This window comes from Hoplias malabaricus, chromosome 16, assembly GCF_029633855.1.
Source record: "Hoplias malabaricus isolate fHopMal1 chromosome 16, fHopMal1.hap1, whole genome shotgun sequence".
NCBI lineage: Eukaryota > Metazoa > Chordata > Actinopteri > Characiformes > Erythrinidae > Hoplias > Hoplias malabaricus.
This window is the reverse complement of record NC_089815.1, coordinates 10176949-10196078: the sequence shown is the minus strand read 5'-3', so window position 1 is coordinate 10196078 and position 19130 is coordinate 10176949. Positions and strand designations below refer to the sequence as shown.

The 19130-nt window shown below is 35.7% G+C and overlaps 1 protein-coding gene across 1 annotated transcript in view; it reads left to right on the top strand.

Moving 5' to 3' along the window:
- Positions 1–19130, top strand: part of pde3b (phosphodiesterase 3B) — an 83616-nt gene that overhangs the window by 46345 nt on the left and 18141 nt on the right. The window contains exons 2-3 of the mRNA XM_066647320.1: positions 13749–13799; positions 18374–18622. Coding sequence (XP_066503417.1) covers positions 13749–13799; positions 18374–18622 — 300 coding nt within the window. The remainder of the gene's footprint in view (positions 1–13748; positions 13800–18373; positions 18623–19130) is intronic.

Sequence of the window (19130 nt, the reverse complement as noted above, 5' to 3'; positions counted from 1 at the left end):
CGCTCTCTGAGGCGGAGAGGTATTCGTTTCACCCCTGAGAGATACCAAAACAGTGGTGGAAGGCCAGTCATCCAGCCAGTGGTGCTCAGGAGCGTGGCAAAGCATAGGTCAGCCAAGTTCCAGGACCACCGGTATCTTCAGGACAAATGGAGGGCAATAAATAGGGCTGCAGTAGTTAACATAGTCAGTCAGTGGTCAGCCATTTTGATTATGGGTTAACGAAGAAACTGTCTCTTTGAAGCACTGAATAGCATGTTGTTGTGGAACAGTTCCTAAATCTGAGTATGTAAGAAATAGTGGCCATTGCAGGGCAGTACCTAAATTTGAGTGAGTATGTATATGAGTAAATGATTGAGAAACCAGTTTTATGAGGTGCTTCACATATTTGAATAAATAGGTTAGATGATACTTTTACTAAGGCTGACAGACTTGCAATTTATTTCCTATTAATGACGATCCAGGCTTCTTTTCATTACTAAGAGCACCAGGAAGGTCAGACTTTAAACACCATACTGTCCTAAGTGGTTATTGGTTACGCAACAGATTGGTTGGTCTAAAGTTACGTAGAATCAAATGGATCCCTTTTAAAATGTGTTATAAATCAAATGTATATATTGAAGGATATAATTAAAAATGCACTTTTAAAAAAAAAAGTGATCTTTCACACCAACCGTTTACTCATGCAGTGCATATCTAGAAATTCTGTGCTAGACGCATTCTCAACTACTGAAAATATTTATTTTGGTTTATGTGAGGGGGAGTGTGCACAGCGTTCCAGTGAACACGGTCAGAGCAGAGACATCCAAAGACCCATTATCAGGTCAGCCTGGTCTGAATTAATTAGTCAATAAAGACACTGTTGTTGATCTGATTTCCATATCAATCTATTCATCTAACATGTGTTCAAAATATTTGTATTTTTGATGACCATAAAGGGGAATTTCCTTGTACTAATGTGGTGTCTGGTATACAATTGTGGAAGTTGTCTTGAAATGACTTAGTCTTTCAGTCTGGCTGATGTTTATACATTTAAGGGACGGCCCCAAAGTCATCAACGTCATCTTTTCTTGTTTTATGTCTTTGTGCTCACTTGTAGGTTCATGACAAAAACATTATCAACACACCTACATAGTCTGGACAATGACCTCCTGTGTTCACACTGCTCAGTCAGAGTCTGTTTTAGTGATCTGGTAGTGTAACATCAGATACAAGTCATTCACTCCCTGTGGCTCTCTTAAATGCACATGAACATTTTAGCCCACATTTAAAGACACAGAACTGAAATTTGACTCACCCCACACACGTCATAAATACCGCCCCTTATTTTTAAATACCGTGGAATATGGTATTATTATTATACCGCCCAACCCTATATATATATATATATATATATATATATATATATATATATATTTATTATTATTATCATCATTTGCAATTTGCTGTGATTAATCATAGTCATGATTAAATCACATTGTCCCTTCTCTAGACTGAAGCTTTTAATAATGGATATTTAAATAAAATAAGAGAATCAATGTAAGAAAAACACAATGGAATTATATTTATATTAGACTTGTTTATAGATTAAACATTTTGGAGGGAGATAAATGTAATGTTATATCCATAATAAACTGTTGAGAGGATCTCATTCTTTTTTACTTTTTTTACTCAGTAGTATGTAATTTATCTTATGAACTCAATAGAAGCTATGGTTATGTCGATAGATAAAACTTACAATAAATCACTAATCAAAATGATTAATTGTATGCGTTAATTACCCACATGTTTCTGATGTGTTAATATTGACAGTGGTAATGATTTTTGTAGTTATTAAATAAATATAGTGTTAATGATTTGGTGATCTGTTTTTAAGATGTTCACTGGTAATTTTTTTTTTTTCTCTTTTCTTTAGAGATTTTTATTGGTGATTTGATTCAGGGTCTTGGGTTTAGTATCCTCAGCTCTGCCCAGCCTTTCTGTTGTCACATAGAAACCAAAACCAGGCTCTACACCACATCTAAACACAGAGGCTCATGGTCAGCGCCAGTGACCGTTCAGTAACCCTCCCACCCCTCACTGCTCTCTTAAATACACAGTGATGGATTAAGCAGATGCTAACCACAAAGACTGTACAATACAACAGCTTTCCAGAGTTCACAGACAGGTTCATGTGGATGGAGAGACGTGTGGTCAAACATCTATTGAATCCTTTGTGAAAATTTTAGTCTCTTTTTAGGTTTTAGTACCTAAAGTTTGCCATTGTGTGGAGGGCTGTGTCTTTGGGCCAAAGCAAACCCAACACTGTCTTGTATGTGATGTCATCGCAGAAACGCTTTCAAACTCTCCCCGTAGAGTACAGTCCATTACCTCATCATGGCTGGTGTTAATAATTGATAGAGCTGCAAGTGATGCATCAACCCATTTGCAGTGTCTGTTTGGCACTGACCGGCAGCATAAGTCATCTGCTTTGAGAGAGCAATCTCTCTCTATCCCTCCCTCCCTCCCTCTGTAAGCCTTTGGAGATCCCTTTCTGTAATTTGGTGAAACACATCCCTCATGATTACAAGGGGTGGCTTGACCATAAGTACAAGCTAACTACACACAGACCAGACTACACCTGGTCTGAGAGTAGTGAACCTTTAGTTCTCCAAACATGAATGTTCCACAGTCCTGCAAGATCTTCCCTTTACAACCCTGTGCCTGTCATTGTTTTCCTGGCCAACTCTGTGATGGCCAAGCAGTACTAGAGAAAAAGCCTGTCATACAATTAAGCAAGTTAGAAATCTACCAGCCATCAGACTGATTTAACTTGAGGCCAAACCCTCAAGGAGCAAATACACTTTGGGGATGACCCCTGCGCTTATTGGCAAATCATCCAGTTAGTTATATAGCTGAACTCTTTGTTTGCTGTTCCATTAGAACATGATGGAACATTGAGTTTGATTGTGGTGATGTGTCAACCATCTGAGGCTTGAACTCTGAGAATACAACCCTGCACTTTTTTACTCCATAGTACATACATTACTCGACCCTACAGTCTCAGAAAAAAGGTACAGTAGAGGTACATTATTGGTCACTAAACGTACAAACAGAGTTAATGTACCTTTAAAGTACTTTAAAAGTCCAGTTGTGTTCCCTAAAGCTACATTCTCCTCCCAAGAAGGAGACGTGAATGTTTGTAAGATTTCATTATAGAACTGTGTAAAATAAAAGACCATTAAGTCCTGGAAATGAAATGATGAAATATGAATTTGACACAATGTTCAAATCTACAATTATAGATGAATATGGTACAATGATGTCCTCTAACTAAGGCTACTGAATGTTTCCTTAAGGGTTCTACAACAGGGAACGGTGAGCTTTGTGAGTAAAATGAGAACTAAGCAAAAATGTGAATGACTGATAAAAGGCCCTTTGTGTCTGATTTGGAAACACAATTGCACTGACATATAACGTTGAATATTAACTGGAAAATATTAAGTTTGCCATTGTCAGGGAAACAAGCGCAGCCGGGTGGAATAGTGAAGAGAAGTCGACTTCCAAAGAACTGATTCTTCAACTGTTGGCCAATGATTTATAGAGTAAAAACTCTTGGAAGTCGAGCCACTCATGGTTTGAGGCGCACCTCGAACATGATGTTCATATTCAAATTCATATATCCATAATTGAATGTTAATGTTTTTAAATGTAACATAACTTATAATACCTATAAAATAGTAAATACTTAAATACATTACTAAAATAAGGCTATTTTGTATTTTTATTGGACTAAAACTACACTAAAATATATATATATATTTTTGTTAAAGAAAAGTAGACTAAAACTAACAATAATTAAATGAGGCCAAAACTAATAAGCATTTTTGGCAAAAGACTAAAACTATTATTAAAGACAGCTGCCAATATTAATACAGGTATTAAAACAAATATTTTGGTTTACAACATTTGGGAGAGACTTTTAACCAGTGTTTTAAAATTTAGGACATGTTGTCAAGTTAATGTAGTGTTAGGTGTCTTAAACAAGGATTCTAACTTGTGTTTTTCCTCTTTGAGTTGGGCATTAAAACCTTCATATAAAAATCGCACACTTTAAACAACCATAAACAAATAATAATCAAGGTTTTGGAGAGTGTTTGGAGATTTTTAAATCTTCTTTAGCTCTTTGACATCCCTGGGTATAACGGGTAATGTCCAGTGGCATAACAATGACCTCTCGACAGACCTAGTTTTTAGGTTATTGACTGCTGTTTTTTATGTTGCGTGAATTCCCTGTGCAGTGGGCTGTGTGAGGGTAATTTCTGCGATTTAAAGGCTGTAATTTGATCTTCTTAGGGTCAGTTGAGACTTCAGAGCAGGCAGCCGACCTTGTGTCTTTGGAAGGCAAATGGACTGACTGCAAGAGCCAGGACTTTCCCACACTCGCAGCAGCTGCACTGTGTGTATGTGAGGGGTGTTAGGCTGCACTGACGTCAGCAGACTGACACCCACAGAAACACTGACTGGGACAGCAGCCCTCTCTGCACACTCATCTCTGCACATAACACACAAACAGTGTTTTTTCTCTCTCTCATTCTTATTCTCATACATTCACACGGCACACACCCTAGATTCCAGCACTGAAATTTTGGCCCCAATTTTATTCCTCATAAACCAAGATCCATATGCTATGCTTTTACACAACCACTTTCTGTATCTTCTGCTCTTGCATCCTTACTATATAAAGATAAACTTAAATCTTGCTGAAAAGCTGCATTCTCACTTTGCATGTTTTTGCATGTTTCACAAATAAATGCTTTTGAAGGCCCTGCGCTCATGAAAATTTTCTCTCATTTAAATTATGAACTGAACATGACATAATGTGAACAGCCATCTCTGAAACCATATAACAAGGCATAGTCTTGCTTTTAAATCTTGTGGATAGGACACTGTGTGTTTGAATAGGCCTCTATGGACTTTCTCCATCCTGGTGTGTTCTGTTTTATAACGTTGTGGAGTTAGAATCTTGGATTGCTGGCTTATCAAATTAAGTGTTTATTTTGTAACTATTGTCCGTAATTGAGTATTCTCCCAATATTTGAAACTAATTTGTTTAAAGGAAATTTCTGATGAATGTATTTTATATTTATATTTCTGAAGGGAATTAATTAATGTAAAACCATGCTAGTAAAGTATAAATTCTGAAAGTAGACAAGTTGTTGTGCCAAAAAAAGAATAAAAATTAAAAACAAATAAGCATGATATATTCTTTCTTTTGTGAAATTGTAATTTTGCTCCATTTTAAATGTTAATGCAGTTAACTGCTGTATAACAATATATTTTTCTTAGCTGAAAACTCATATTTTGATGTATAAATCAGGCTCTCTTCTGTGTTGTGTGAAATGACAGAACAAACTGAGAAATTGTGAGTAAAATATTTTCAGTTTGTAACAGTTTGCAATTTGTGAAAAGGCTCTTTGTTGAGGATCCCACATTTGCCTAACCCAAAGCGAAACTGCCAGTATAGGTGTTACATTCACAAAACAAGTTGTACACAGTAGTATCAAGGGCTAAAGGCTGTATCATAAATCCTTATGCAGGAAAACCATAGGCTGCTGATTTTGATTTAAGTTTAAAAACATTACATCACAGAGAGACACAGAGACTCATTGCGCCATCAGTTTGACCCTTGTCAGATTCTTATGCTTTCCCACTTTACCAGCTTCCAATACATCAAAACAAAATAAAAAAAATCAAGAAGGTCCTGGTACCATTTCAGCAAGATAATCAATGTTATTCAAATCACCTGCCAGTAGTTTTAATCTTGTGGCTGATCAGTGTATATGGGTGCTCTAAAATTGGATCCGGAAATTATAAACAGTTGAGTTGGTTTTTGATATGTCAATGAGAGCCTCTAATAAATGGGTACCTGTATAGTGATTATTATTAGAATTATTAGTATAAATGGACAGCTTTTAATCTTTCCTTCCTTTGTCATGAGATGTAATAACAATGTCATACATGTATTAATAGTATTTGTACATAATACAACTCACTGCCTCTAGATCTCTGAAACTGCTACTTAAAGTAGAAAGCATCAAGAGTGATTAACAAAAACTGATCAAAGCAAAAGAGCTGTGATGACTATCGTGCTGATGATCCAAGGGTTTGTCGATTATTTGGAAATAAAATGAGCTAAGCCAGAAGTCTGTTTGGTTATTTACACTGAGAGGATATGTTGCTTTCTTTTACCAAAACCTATATTATTATTTGTTTTTGTTTTTTTTACTTAATATAAAGCATAACTCAAAATATGATTTACCAACTGAATATAAGGAAACAAAAATTAACACCCCCACCCTTTTTCATTTTATTTTATTTGTTTATATATTCACCTGAAAGATGCACCATTTTCAGTTGCAGTCTTAAAATTGCAGAAGGTTACATTTTGTTGATCACATTCTATTATCTAATGTATTCAAGTTTTAGGGTGGGACAATTAACTTAACAATTCGGAGCATGTAAAAGCATAAAAGGGCCACTGCATTCAGTCCAAAGCCTGAAAATAAAATAAATATCCTGATCTTTATGAGGAAGTAAGACTTGGAGTTAATTTTTGAATGTAATCATATTGTAGTCACAGTATTGAGCAGAATATGCAAGAATTACGTTCAACGTAGTATACCATGCATTTCATATTTCATTAAGCTGATTACAGCATTAGGGCAAATGACAGTTTAGCAATAAGGAGTATTTATTTATTTTTAACTCTACAGTAAACATCACATACTCTTATGAAGAATTTAAGGTGGAATGGGAAATTTGAATCTAATTAAGCTTTGAGATAAAACTGGATTAAATATAGGCTACTTGTCTAATGTTAATTATAAGAGCATTACTTGTACATTGGTTACTTTCTAAAATTGCCTGCTAATATACACTTTGCTTGTATTATGTATCTTACAGCTCTCCAATTTTCCTTTCACCTTAAATGCCCAGTTCAGTGGTTGCAGTATAACAAATAGGGCTGTCGCTCATTTTCCTTCCATGAAAATTGACACACCCCCTTTTTATGATTGGTTGCATTGAGAATAATGGCACACCTTAAGCAAAGTTTATCCGCTTTTCAACTCTCTCTATGAGGAAACTGCAGTCTCTTGCAGAATGATTGGAGACTCTGGAATCCTATCATAGGGATGTATTAGTATTTTGTGCAGAATCTGCTCTACTTAGCCTTAGTCAACAAACTTGTTCCATACTGCTACATTTTAAAACAGTGGCTTGCATTATTTAGATTGAGCAAAACTGAGCACTTTTCTTGCACTTCAGAACCCTGAGTAGCTTAAGCCTCGCCACCTTTTTAGATTACCATTTCTGTCCATCCTCTACTTAAAACAAGGTTGTACTGACGTGATATGTATAAACACCCTCATGAATTCTTGTTTTTCTCACAATATACCCGTAGCATTTTATCTTTCCTGTAAAGCATAACACGTCCCCTGTTTTGCTGGTGTAAGCGGACAAATCTGTATATGGGTTGTGGTGTGCTGCCGTTCTGTTTGTGGAGTAAAGGAACAAAAGGAGAAAAAACCCTGATTTGACCCCCTTTCTGTCCATAGCCTGGATGACAACTTCAAAAAATTGAAACTTGGTGTGTCCCCTCTTTTGAGCGCACAGTGTTTTTCCAAAATATAAGTTAGCAGCCGATATACTGTAACCTATTGGCCTTTATTGAGAAGAAATACCTTTTCTATTTCAAACATGGCTACCCCCATATAGGCTATCTGCTCCATGGCATTCAGGCATTGCGAATTTGTAATCCCTTTTATAGATAGTTTGATACTGTTTACAAACCAAAAAAAAACTTCTTTAATAAGACAGGAAGGAAGTCACGTTGTTTATTTTCGCTTGCTGTGATTCAAAGTACAATAAAGTATGTAATTTCAATCTTGAATTGTAAAATCCAGAAGTGTCTCTACACATGATACTCTAAAAGTGTTGAGGTTCGTATAAATTTAACAGGTTTTTGAAGCTTTGCATTAGTGCAGTGAGATAAGAGACATTCCTGAGGCAGTAAAGTGAAAGTAAAGTAAAAGCAGTAAAGTTAACTCAGAATGTGCTCAAGTAAATGTAGTTAGTCATGCTTCACCGGTGTGACCTCAACTCAAAACTGATATAACTTGTGGTAATATATCTATATTTTATTATTCATATTCATATTTATTATTCATTTGTTTCTGTAACCATTTCATTATACTGAGGGTTGAGTGTGGGTCTGGACCCAAGACAGAATTGTTGGGTGAAAAGCAGAAATATTACACATTATATAGCCTAGAAAGACAAATGTAGCTTAAAAGTTATTTTTTTCCTACCTACAGAAAATTACAAAAATGTTTTGCAGCTGGGTTTGTGCTCAAGGGTGACTAGTTCATTGTTCTGAGAACAATCAGCAGGTTCTTCCTTTGATTTGCTTATTTACTTCTGTTGTGTCTGTTTTCTTTTCTCAGTAATGGCCTCAAATCTCTGCATCCTTTCAGACTCATGGTGTTGAGTTGTCCTCTAACAGTGGAAAGGTGGACATAAACTTTGATCTTTTTCAGCTCTGGAGATAGTGAGAGTGGAGCTTGATATTTTCTTTTCTATTTTTGGTATTTTTGAATAGGGAGAATTTGCAGAGTACTGTATAAAGTGAGCTCTATTTTTCCTAATACTGACCTTTTGCATTTAAAACAGCATCACCAGTTTTTATTAAAACATAATGAAAGTACCGCATTTGTGAGTTTAACACTGAAGGTTAAAAAAAAAGAGCCAGATGAAACTAACCATATGTTCAGTCTGGGTCTGCTTTTTGTCACATGCTCTATACTTTTTAAGAGAGGCCTGAGTGGCTGGGTGTTTATGCAGGAAAGTGTGTGTATTAGCTGCAGGTCCAGTCCGCTCTAAGGTTCTACTCTACGCATTAGGCCTGGCTTTTTTTATAGCAAGTCGGCGGCAACCTGAAGAAAGAGTTTTGAGTGTCCACAACGTCATTTACCGTAAACAAGCCATCTCCTTCTGACCCAACTCTTTGCCCTGGCTCACTCCTGCCATCATGGTTGCCATGGTGTTTGTACCATTATTTGCAGGCTTCTGTCGGGTTGCCATGGCGTCACTTATTTGCCATAGTGAATGTCTGGTGGCGTTAAACAGAAGCTGACGAAAAACAGGGATCATCTCTGTCTGATCAATGAAACATCTGAACTCAGTGTAATCAGAGGTGTCTGGACCTGCACAAAGAACGGTAGCTAGCCACTGGACCGACAGGTTCTTGTGGCTTTTACTAATTAGGGTCTAGGCCTTTTATTTATTTATTTATTTTTAAATCAAAATCTCAGTGGAAGCCCTACAATCTGAATGACCTCTTCTGATTAGTGATTTAGACATCAGTTCTCTATTGAATACCATTAAATTAAATGGAGAAGCTGCACATGATCCTCAACACCACATGTGGGTTGGAGGTGTATAGCACCCACAAGAACCACTAGTGCTTCCACTGGTTGAGAAACCCTGGTATAGGGTCAGACCTCTTCTCATATCTGCTGCTCATGAAGAGCTCTTCTGCATCAGCCGAGGAGTCAGTGACGTTTTTCATGGAGTGGCCTAAGTATTCATTGGATTTGGACAGATCGGACAAGCGGGGCAAGTGACAGTAAACTCCTACTTTGTGTGGTCTGCTTTGTACCCTGACCACCCCACCCACCCACCATCTCTCTCTATCTCTCTCTCTCTCTCTCTCAAACACACACATACACATATTCTCATATATCGCCAGTACTCCCCCGTGTGGTCTAACTCAGCTCTTCCTCTAAGAATGACCCTACTTTCCGGGATAAACATGGCGACCACTCACACTTCCATATTTTAACAGTAGCAGTCTGATCATCTTATTGGTTATCCCTATATTTGTGATATTAATATAGAAAGGCAATTTAAAATCAGAAATTGGAATTATAATAATAATATGCTTAAAATGTTTGCCACTCATAATCATTTATAAAAAAATGTCATAAAAGAGATTATAATTTTCTTTAAAGTTCAGTGCTAAAAAAGATGAAAAATCTATTATTTGTTATTGTTGTCCCAGCTTTATGTTGAATTCAGAGGGTTCCTATTTAAAATGGTACAGAAATACCATGTGTCTGTGTAATAGCTGTATCACGATGTGAAGAATCACTGTGTAAAATCACTGACTGCTGCTTTAATTAGGTCACATGGGCTAACACTTGACTTTTTTGTCACTGAAAATGTAAGAGTTGATACTACACTGTATTTCAAGTCGCTTAAAAACAGTTATACATTTGTTTAATCTTTTTTTGTCTTTGTGAAAGAGTTTAGTTCAATGCACACTCTTCTGAAGAGTGCACAGCTTTTTTTTTAACATTATTCTTTGAGTAACATAAGCAGGACATGGTACATATTATGAAAACACATTGAAAATGAAAATCACATTAATATTGGGATCTGGAGCATACCAACACACACACACTTAAATATAACAACCCAGTTAGAGGTGTGTTGGGTATTTTTTATTTATTTAATAATAATAAATAATTTATTAATTAATTTAATATGAAATATTATGGCATTCAGATTTTGCTTCACTTCATAGAATATAAGGGCAGTCATTAAGAGTGTACCACTCCATCTTCTGAGTATTTTCAGTGACCTACCAAAGAGATATGACAAGACAATAAGTTAGAGTACATGGCTAAGAACAGAGAAAAGAGAGGACCAATGAAAATGGTGAAAATAACTGCAGAGAAGGAAGAATAATGTGCTGAAACAAGAGCATACATGTGACTCGCTGCTGCTCGTGTGTGGCTGTGGTGAGCTGCGTGTGGATCATTATCAGTAAAACCGACCAGACAATGAAACAGGACAAAGAAGACAGAGTGCAAATGCTGCCGTGGCGTTCTGACTAAAGTTTGTCACAGACATTTCATTAAAACCCCGTAGGACTTGGTGTAGAATGCTTCCTATGCTACCTACCTTCACAACTGACTGGCCAGCTCACTAAGTACTGAGAGTTACATGTGTGTAATTTATGGCCATGTTCCTAATTATAACTGATCAATTGAGTATAACGTACGACCCCTGTTTCCGAAATGAAAATAAAACCAGAATATAATGAAGTAAAAATATTTAATTGAGAATAGTGCAAAGACAATGATTTAAAACCTATCATTGTTAGTTGAAACTAAGGAGGTTAATTGACTTTGAAAAAAAATATTATTTTTAATAAATTGTTTTTAGTTGGTGACAGGTGTGGACAAGTTTAGCACCCAGACTTATTACTAAGCAGACATCCTGTTGTAATCCATGCAGAATGTGGACTGGCCTTGTCTTACTGAAATAAGCATGGCCTTCCCAGAAAAATACAAGGTCTATATGGCAGCATGTTGAGTCAGACCAGTATACATCGTTTGGCATTAACAATGCATTCAGAGATGTTCAAGTCACCCGTGTATTGTGCACGAATGCCTCTTCACGCCATCTCCTCTTCAGCCCTGGGGGTTGTGGCATCAGTCATTTCCAAAATAATTTCAAATTTTAATTTTGTTGGCGCACAGGACACATTTCAACTTTGTCTCAGTCCATTTTAAATGAGCTTGAGTCCAGAGAAGGCGGGTGTGTTTCTGGGTTCTGATTATATATCATTTATTATTTGCATATGTAGCTTTTAACTTGCAGTTTTTATTTGGTTTTTAATTTTTTATCATTGTTTTTAATTCAAAATATTTGGCAACGATTCATTTGAAGCCTTTCTTGATAAGTCTACGTAATGCCTATATATGCCTTTCATGAACACAGACATAAGCCTGCATAGACATTGATAAACACTTATTCTAACAAGTGTAATTTGTCTAATGTGTCACTGAATAAAGCAGCTTGAATGACACTTAATGTTTGTTGAAATAAGCATTTATAGGCGCAGGTTTATGTCGCTTGCCATGATAGGCCTTTTATCTGTGTCTTGTAACCTTATGCAATATGACATACAGTAAAGTGTTGCTGCTTTTGAAGCAAAGTATGAAGTGATAAACAGCGTCATGGATAAAATATATAAAGAAATAAAAGTGCATTGAAAATTGGGAACTGAGAGTCTTATCAGTCAATAAAAAACAAGGCTTATGTAGGTGTCATGTAGCCTTATCATAATTAATGTCATAAACATGAATTAACCTTTTAAAAAGCTTATTAACCACATTTGTTGTTATAAAATCTGCTTTAGTCATTTTAATCGGGGACAGTGTAATAACAGCTGATTAACTTCGAAATAAGCCATTAAAGTTATGTATGCTTATAAACAATGGCAATGAGTAGTGTGTTACTGGTTAGGTTTGTAAGATTTATAACACAGTTTATATAAAAAAATGACCGTTGCTTTGGATTAGAACCCTAACATGTCTTTCTAAAGGCTGTATGTCTGAACGCTGTCTATCTGTGGCTTAGCTCTGTGATAATGTTGTGGGACTTGGCCCTAGTTGGGTGACTTTTTTTGTGAGACAGATAACGTGGAAATGCTCTCAGATGACGTATTTTGGCCAGATAAGATCTGAGAGCGCCATTGTTGACGTCTCATTGTGGTTACAGTGGTTTGCCTCTTTTTTTTCTCTCTCTTTTCTTTTCTTTTTTTTCTTTCTCTTTTCTTTTCTTTTTTTTCCTGCTTCCTTTCTCCGAAAGGCCTAAGCTAGCTAAAACAGCTGTTGCTCTTGAAAAAGCACAAGAACTTTTTCATGCTGATTAAAACTCTAACTTAAAGCTTGCTGTGTTTGTTTCCAACTCACATTAAGCTTGTTTGTAGTTAATGTTTGCATGTTTTGTCGATCTGCTGTGTGATAAAATAAATATGTAAATAAAAATCATGAGTACATCTTTTACAGAAAACACATTTAAATATTTAGGTATTTAGTGCATTTATTTATTTTTTCTGTACCCATATTTTAAAATATATTATTATATTGAATAAAATCTAAAATACATAGGTCTGGTATAAAACAATAGCCATATATATTGCGATGAACATGTCATTGATAACAGTAAGAAATAGGTGTTTTACTTTTCTGCATTAAATTAAAATATAAACAAGAACATGCGTATAATTTTACAGTCTTTGTACAGACTGCTTCAACCTATCTTATTATTTACAGCATGTGAGGAAGAAACAGTCATGAAATGGTTGTGCTTGTATTTAGACAGTGTTAAATATGGGGTTTTTAGTCTCCAGTGCAGAGCAACGTTAGGATCTAATAGAATTCATCTGAAAATGTATTTATGACACTGAACAGGTATCACTTTAAATAAATAAATATTGCATTGTGTTGCATTTTTCAGTGAATTAGTTTTTTAATCACATGGGTAGGATAATCAAAATGTCTAATGAATATTTAGTGAAATATTTCCTTGCAGATTTGAGTATTTTGCATAGTACTGTGCATAGGCTATACAGTGTGTTTGGATGAATATTTTAAATTAATAATGATTGTATTATAACAAACATTTGGTGTATTCTCTCTGCAGTATTTAGGATTTACTTTAAACCAGTGGCAGTGTTACTAAATTATGTATAATTATATGAAAACAATTATCATGATAACATTGTTTTCCCGAATCATCCAAGTGATGCATTGTGTTTCTCCCCTGCAGCTCAGCATATATACTCTTGGTTCATGTTTTTTGTTGAGTTGAAAAGTTCATATTTTAAATAGTCTTTGTTTTTCTATTTTTTCCAGATGATCCTGTGGGACTGGGACCTAAAACAATGGTACAAGCCTCAGTATCAGGTCAGATTCTATTCCATGTTTGGTCCGCGTCTCATTACTTTCAGTGCGGTTTCTCTGCCCTCTTTTTTATAAGGGTCAGTTTTACACATAATTTAAAGATGGTGCTCTTACGGCACCACTGCATGATTCTTGAACGAGGCTCCCATGCTTAATATAGGCCATTCATTAGATAATTGCATTTGGACTCGTGTAACATTCCGTAAATGTTTTGACATAGGCATTATAATAACCTCAATCTCCTCTACCCTGTCCTGTTTTGAAAGTTTGGAGTTATTATAAATAGGGTTAGGTACTGCAGTTTTAAAATATTAATTGACATAATGGGCTGAGTGTTCAGAGTGTTTTTCTGCCTTGTTCCCAGTGACTCCTGGTAGGCTTGCGATGCATCATGACCCTGAACAGGATGAAGTGGTTAGAGAAAATGAGTAATTTAAAGTTCAATATTACACAAAATCAATTGTCATTTAATTTAAGAAAGCGTATCCTAAAAGTTATAATACACGCCCTTTTCACGATTGCTAATGTTGAAATCACCATCTTTAAATCGTCTAAACCAAACCTCACACATATTTTGGATGCAATATTATCCCCAAAAACAGAACAAATCAATGCAAAACTATTTGCTTTTAAGTGGAATATTTTTCTCTGTTGAATAAAATGATAATTCTTTTAATTTTTTCTTTTAATTTTAATACTATGCAGCAGTTACATTAAAATGACAAAAGAGATTTTGAAATTGTTGTTTGAAATTCGAACTGCAATTACACATAATGCAAAAAAAAATCTTTAAAAACTTAAATGCACACCTAATATAAAATAATTCATGACACAATGGCTGTAACATTTATACAAACCCAATGTCTGGAATGGTTGGGACACTGTGTGTAATGTAAATAAAAACAAATGCAATTACGTCCAATCATGTAAACACTATAGTTAATTGAAAGTGTTACAAATGTCTGTATTACAAATGTTGAAACTGAGAAATTGAGATTTTTCTAAATGAATGATCCTTTTGAATTTGATGCCAGCAATACATTAAAAAAACAACAGGTAGCAAATGAACAAGTCGTGTAATGCTGCAAAACAAAAACAAATTAGGTTAATTGGCAACAGTGACATGACTGGGTTCAGAGAAGCTGTGTCTTTCAAATTTAAAGATGGAGAGGGGGTCACCACTGTGAAATACTGCTTTTGCATATAATGAAACAATTAAAGCATAACATTACACAGCCTAAAATATTAAAGAATTTGGTTACATCTGCTTCTGCAGTGCATAATATCATTAAGATCACTGATGTCTTTTACAGTTATTGATGAAGAGTTTAGGTTTTGTATTCAGGTAAAATAATGCAATAAGAATGCAACTTGAAACAGGTGATGTCAGCAGGTGATCATAATCATGGTTTGGTACAAAAGCACCATCCAGAATGGGTCTAGTCATTCAGAAGCAAAATTGGGCTGAGGAACACAACTTTCGCAAGCAAATGCAGGAGAATATTATTGTTTATATGCAGTGTTTCATAAAGAGAGGTGACTGAGTTGCTGTCACAAGTAGATCACGTTTGTTTTATTTATTTGAATAGTAATATGTATCAAACAGTGTATCGTTCAGTAAAATCAATTGAATGATATAACAGTTTTAGGGCAACATTCTGCCTACATTTCACTTTCAAAACAACAGTAATTGGTCTCCTCTGTTCCTAAATGCTTACAGAGTGTTTTTAAAAGAAGAGGTGATGAAACAGTGGTAAAGAGTCCCAACTTTAAAAAAAAATTAAAAAAAAAATAATTTCAAATATATTTTGAAAAGACTAAACAACTCAAGAATAAACCTTTAAGTTTCAACATTTAAACTGTTGTCTTTGTACATTTTCAGTAAATTATAAGGTTTAAAAGATTTGCAGAGCATTGCATTCTATAGTTATATACAATTTAGATGTATTAAGAGGCATAATTTTTATAAATATATACACAAATTCAACAGATTTACCATAGAGGTGCATGTTGTAGTTATACACTATGACTGTTCATGTGTTACTCTGCATACATCGTTATCATCCGTTCACACAGTTTTATAAATGGTTAGGACCTCCACAAAGAAGATATTTTTTGGGTGGTTTATTCTCTGCACTGCACCACCAAGGTGGTGGCGGTAGTGTTAATGAGGTTGGTGCTTGTATGAGGCACAGCAGTGCTGCTGGAGTTTTTAAACACTGCCCACTTCCTGTCCTCTATGGTAAGACACGCCTTCCTCTTTGCTCTACAGTGTAGATGGTAAAGTAGTTGACAGTAGTTGTTTGAAAATTGTTTGTCATCCTCTAGTTTTTCATCAGTGGTTATAGGACACTGTGTTACTGAACATGGATGCTACATATTTTTGGTTGACATTTATCAGTCCAGTGGTGACACTGAAGTCTTAAACTCCAGCAGCAGTGCTGTGTCTAATCCTGTCAAACCAGTGCTCACCTACTACCACATGTATACCTCCTCTGTGGTGCTCCTGACCATTTTGAAGAACATGTTGAAACAGAGCTTTCACAGGACATGCTGTTGTGTAGCTTTGTATACATCAGTACATCATCCCTTCCTGTAAAACCCCAACAAAACCTGAATTGCCCCTAGTCCCCATCAGTAGAGAAGGAGCAGTTTAAGTTTTAGCCTTTAGCCTGTTAGCATGCAAAGGTCTTTTAGCCCCTTCCATCTGGACTGCGCTGATAACTGCAACAAGGCAGAGTGGATTAGCCTCAGCTCGGTTTACATAAGATCTGCCAACTGACGTCAGAGCTCTGAGGAAGTGCTCATTGTGCGCTTTTCTTTGCTTGCTCACCCTCTCTCTCTTTCCCTCCCTCTCTTGCTCACACACACACACACACACACAGGTGGCAGCAATACCAGCACTCTACTTTATTACTTGCATCACAACTGCTCTACAAAAAGCCACAAATCTGAATAAAATACAATCAATATAATGCTCTCTGCGTGTTTGCTCAGGCCAGAAGTTGGATTAGATCAAAACTGGGATTATACACATCTGTACTTCTGCTCTAACATCATTAAACTTATGTTTCTCTTAGTGGATTTCACAAAATAACCCATAAATATCTTGCCTGTTTTTTTTTTTTTTAAACAAGAGAGAAGTCCATTCTCTGAAGCAAACATCACTTAATGTTTTAAAAGTCTTCCATGAGCAGAAGAGCTTTCCAAGTTATGGTTGCTGTATCTCCAGGCCACCACTAGGGGAAATCAGAAGACCCCAGACTACTGCAGTGACCAGAAACATGACAATGTTGAATAGAATAAATGCTTTTAAAATAATTTTTAACACCCTCAGTTTCACTGCTGGTCTGGGAATAGTCCTGTGGGAAGTGTTTAGTGACTGCTGATGAAGGACTAGAGGATGAAGTTCTTTGCAACTTAATAAATGGAACAGATCATTATACTTGGGCATTAATATGGTCTCAATTTTTGTATGGCAGCTATAGTGAAAAAGAAATATTAGTTTAAATGTTAAAAAATAATAATAATCCATTTTATTAATTGCAGGTATAAACTGAGAATCATGTTAGTTATTTATTTTTAATGTCTCTTTTCAATGCTTTCAAATCTTCAAATCTCTTTTGAATCCACTGTGTATTTGTTTATATGTAACATAAATACCCCTTGAATATCACAATTTTTTAAACAATTCAAAATAGTATTGCGTTTTAAGAACAGCATACATTTAAAATTGTACAAGAGGATTAAAATCATGTTTGACAGAAAGAGTGAAACACTGGGGAGGTTGTGTGTTATTAGGGGCCCATATGTATTCGGTACTAGGGATGGGTGATATGATAATATTTCAGGGTTGTTTGCGATAACTATTTTTGGCGATATGACAGAGTGAAAAATATTTAATTAATTTCAAGAACATAATATTGACACACATGCTTAAATTATATTTTTCGTATATGTGTGTATATATGTAATGGTTTCGGACATTCAGTAGAAGCATACAAAAAAACTTTCGTTATTTTATAAACAACAGTAAGTAATCAAGATTTTGATTTTGTATAAAATAATGTAACAAATTTACCACTAAAGTGCAAAAATGTAGTGCATGCACATAAACAGGAAACCTAAACCTCACAGTAAATAAACAAATACAAAATAGATGCTAGGCTAAAGTAAGTGTCTTTGTCTGCTTAGATTAGAGCTAACGCTAACCATTGAGTTTTTCTTGCTGCATATTTAACTTTCCTCATACTTGATGCTATACTTGATGCTTCTGCATGGTGAGGTGGTAAAACAGAGTAGTAGTCTTTTTTTGGTGCATGTTTTGTCCATATCTTACACATTACCATGTTGTTTTTGTACATTATATATTTTATAACTAAACCCCTTTCACACAACTGAAGTTGTTCTCCTTGTGTTTTAGTTTTGTTTTTTTATTTCAATGCAACGATTATCACAATTAAGGTTTTGTTCAGCTGTAATGCATTCTGTGGTCATTGCAGAGGTAAATGTGTTTTAGACAGAAATTGTGTGTGTGTGTGTGTGTGTGTGTGTATGTGTGTGTGTTGTATGTGCAGGGAAGTGGCTGTGGGAATGGTGTGGACCTGTCTGTTATAAATGAAGCAAGGGGCCTGGTGGCGGAGCTGTTGATGGACTCCTCTCTCTCTCCACATGTTCTCTCCTCTCTGAGGAGTATCAGTAGCTTGATGGGCACCTTCTCAGGCTCCTGCCGGCCACGAGTCAACCCCTTTACCCCATTCCCTGGCTTCTACCCCTGCACAGAGATGGAGGACCCCTCTGACAGGGCTGAGAGGAAACCATTAAAGGTTTGATATAATGTATTATATATATTATGTTTAAAATAATGCTATAATAACAAGTGAATAGATTTGTGCCGTAATACGACAAAACTGGGGTTTTGTGTTGTTCTGTAAAGAAAGAGCTGATTAAGAAACATGAAATATATAAAATGTTTTATCTAACATGGTTTAACTAATACGTTTGCATTAAAAAATTGCAACACAGATCAAGCAATATCAAATGAGGAGCACAGAAATATTTAGTCTTCCATGTGTGAACAAAGGAGATGGTACTGCTTCCCATGCATGAGGATTCAGACTGGTGCCCCCTTCTGCACGTATTTTTCTATACTGTCCCCTCCCGAACAACGAAAATGTCCTTTTTGTTTTGTTTGTACTACAATGTGGCTGAAATATCACTGACTCCATTGAGCTAGACAATCAGAATCACTGACTACATCCAATGATCCTCTCCACCGTCCTGATTATGCGCTGGAGTTTGACCTGTTCTTGTCAGGTGGAGGAACCAAACCAG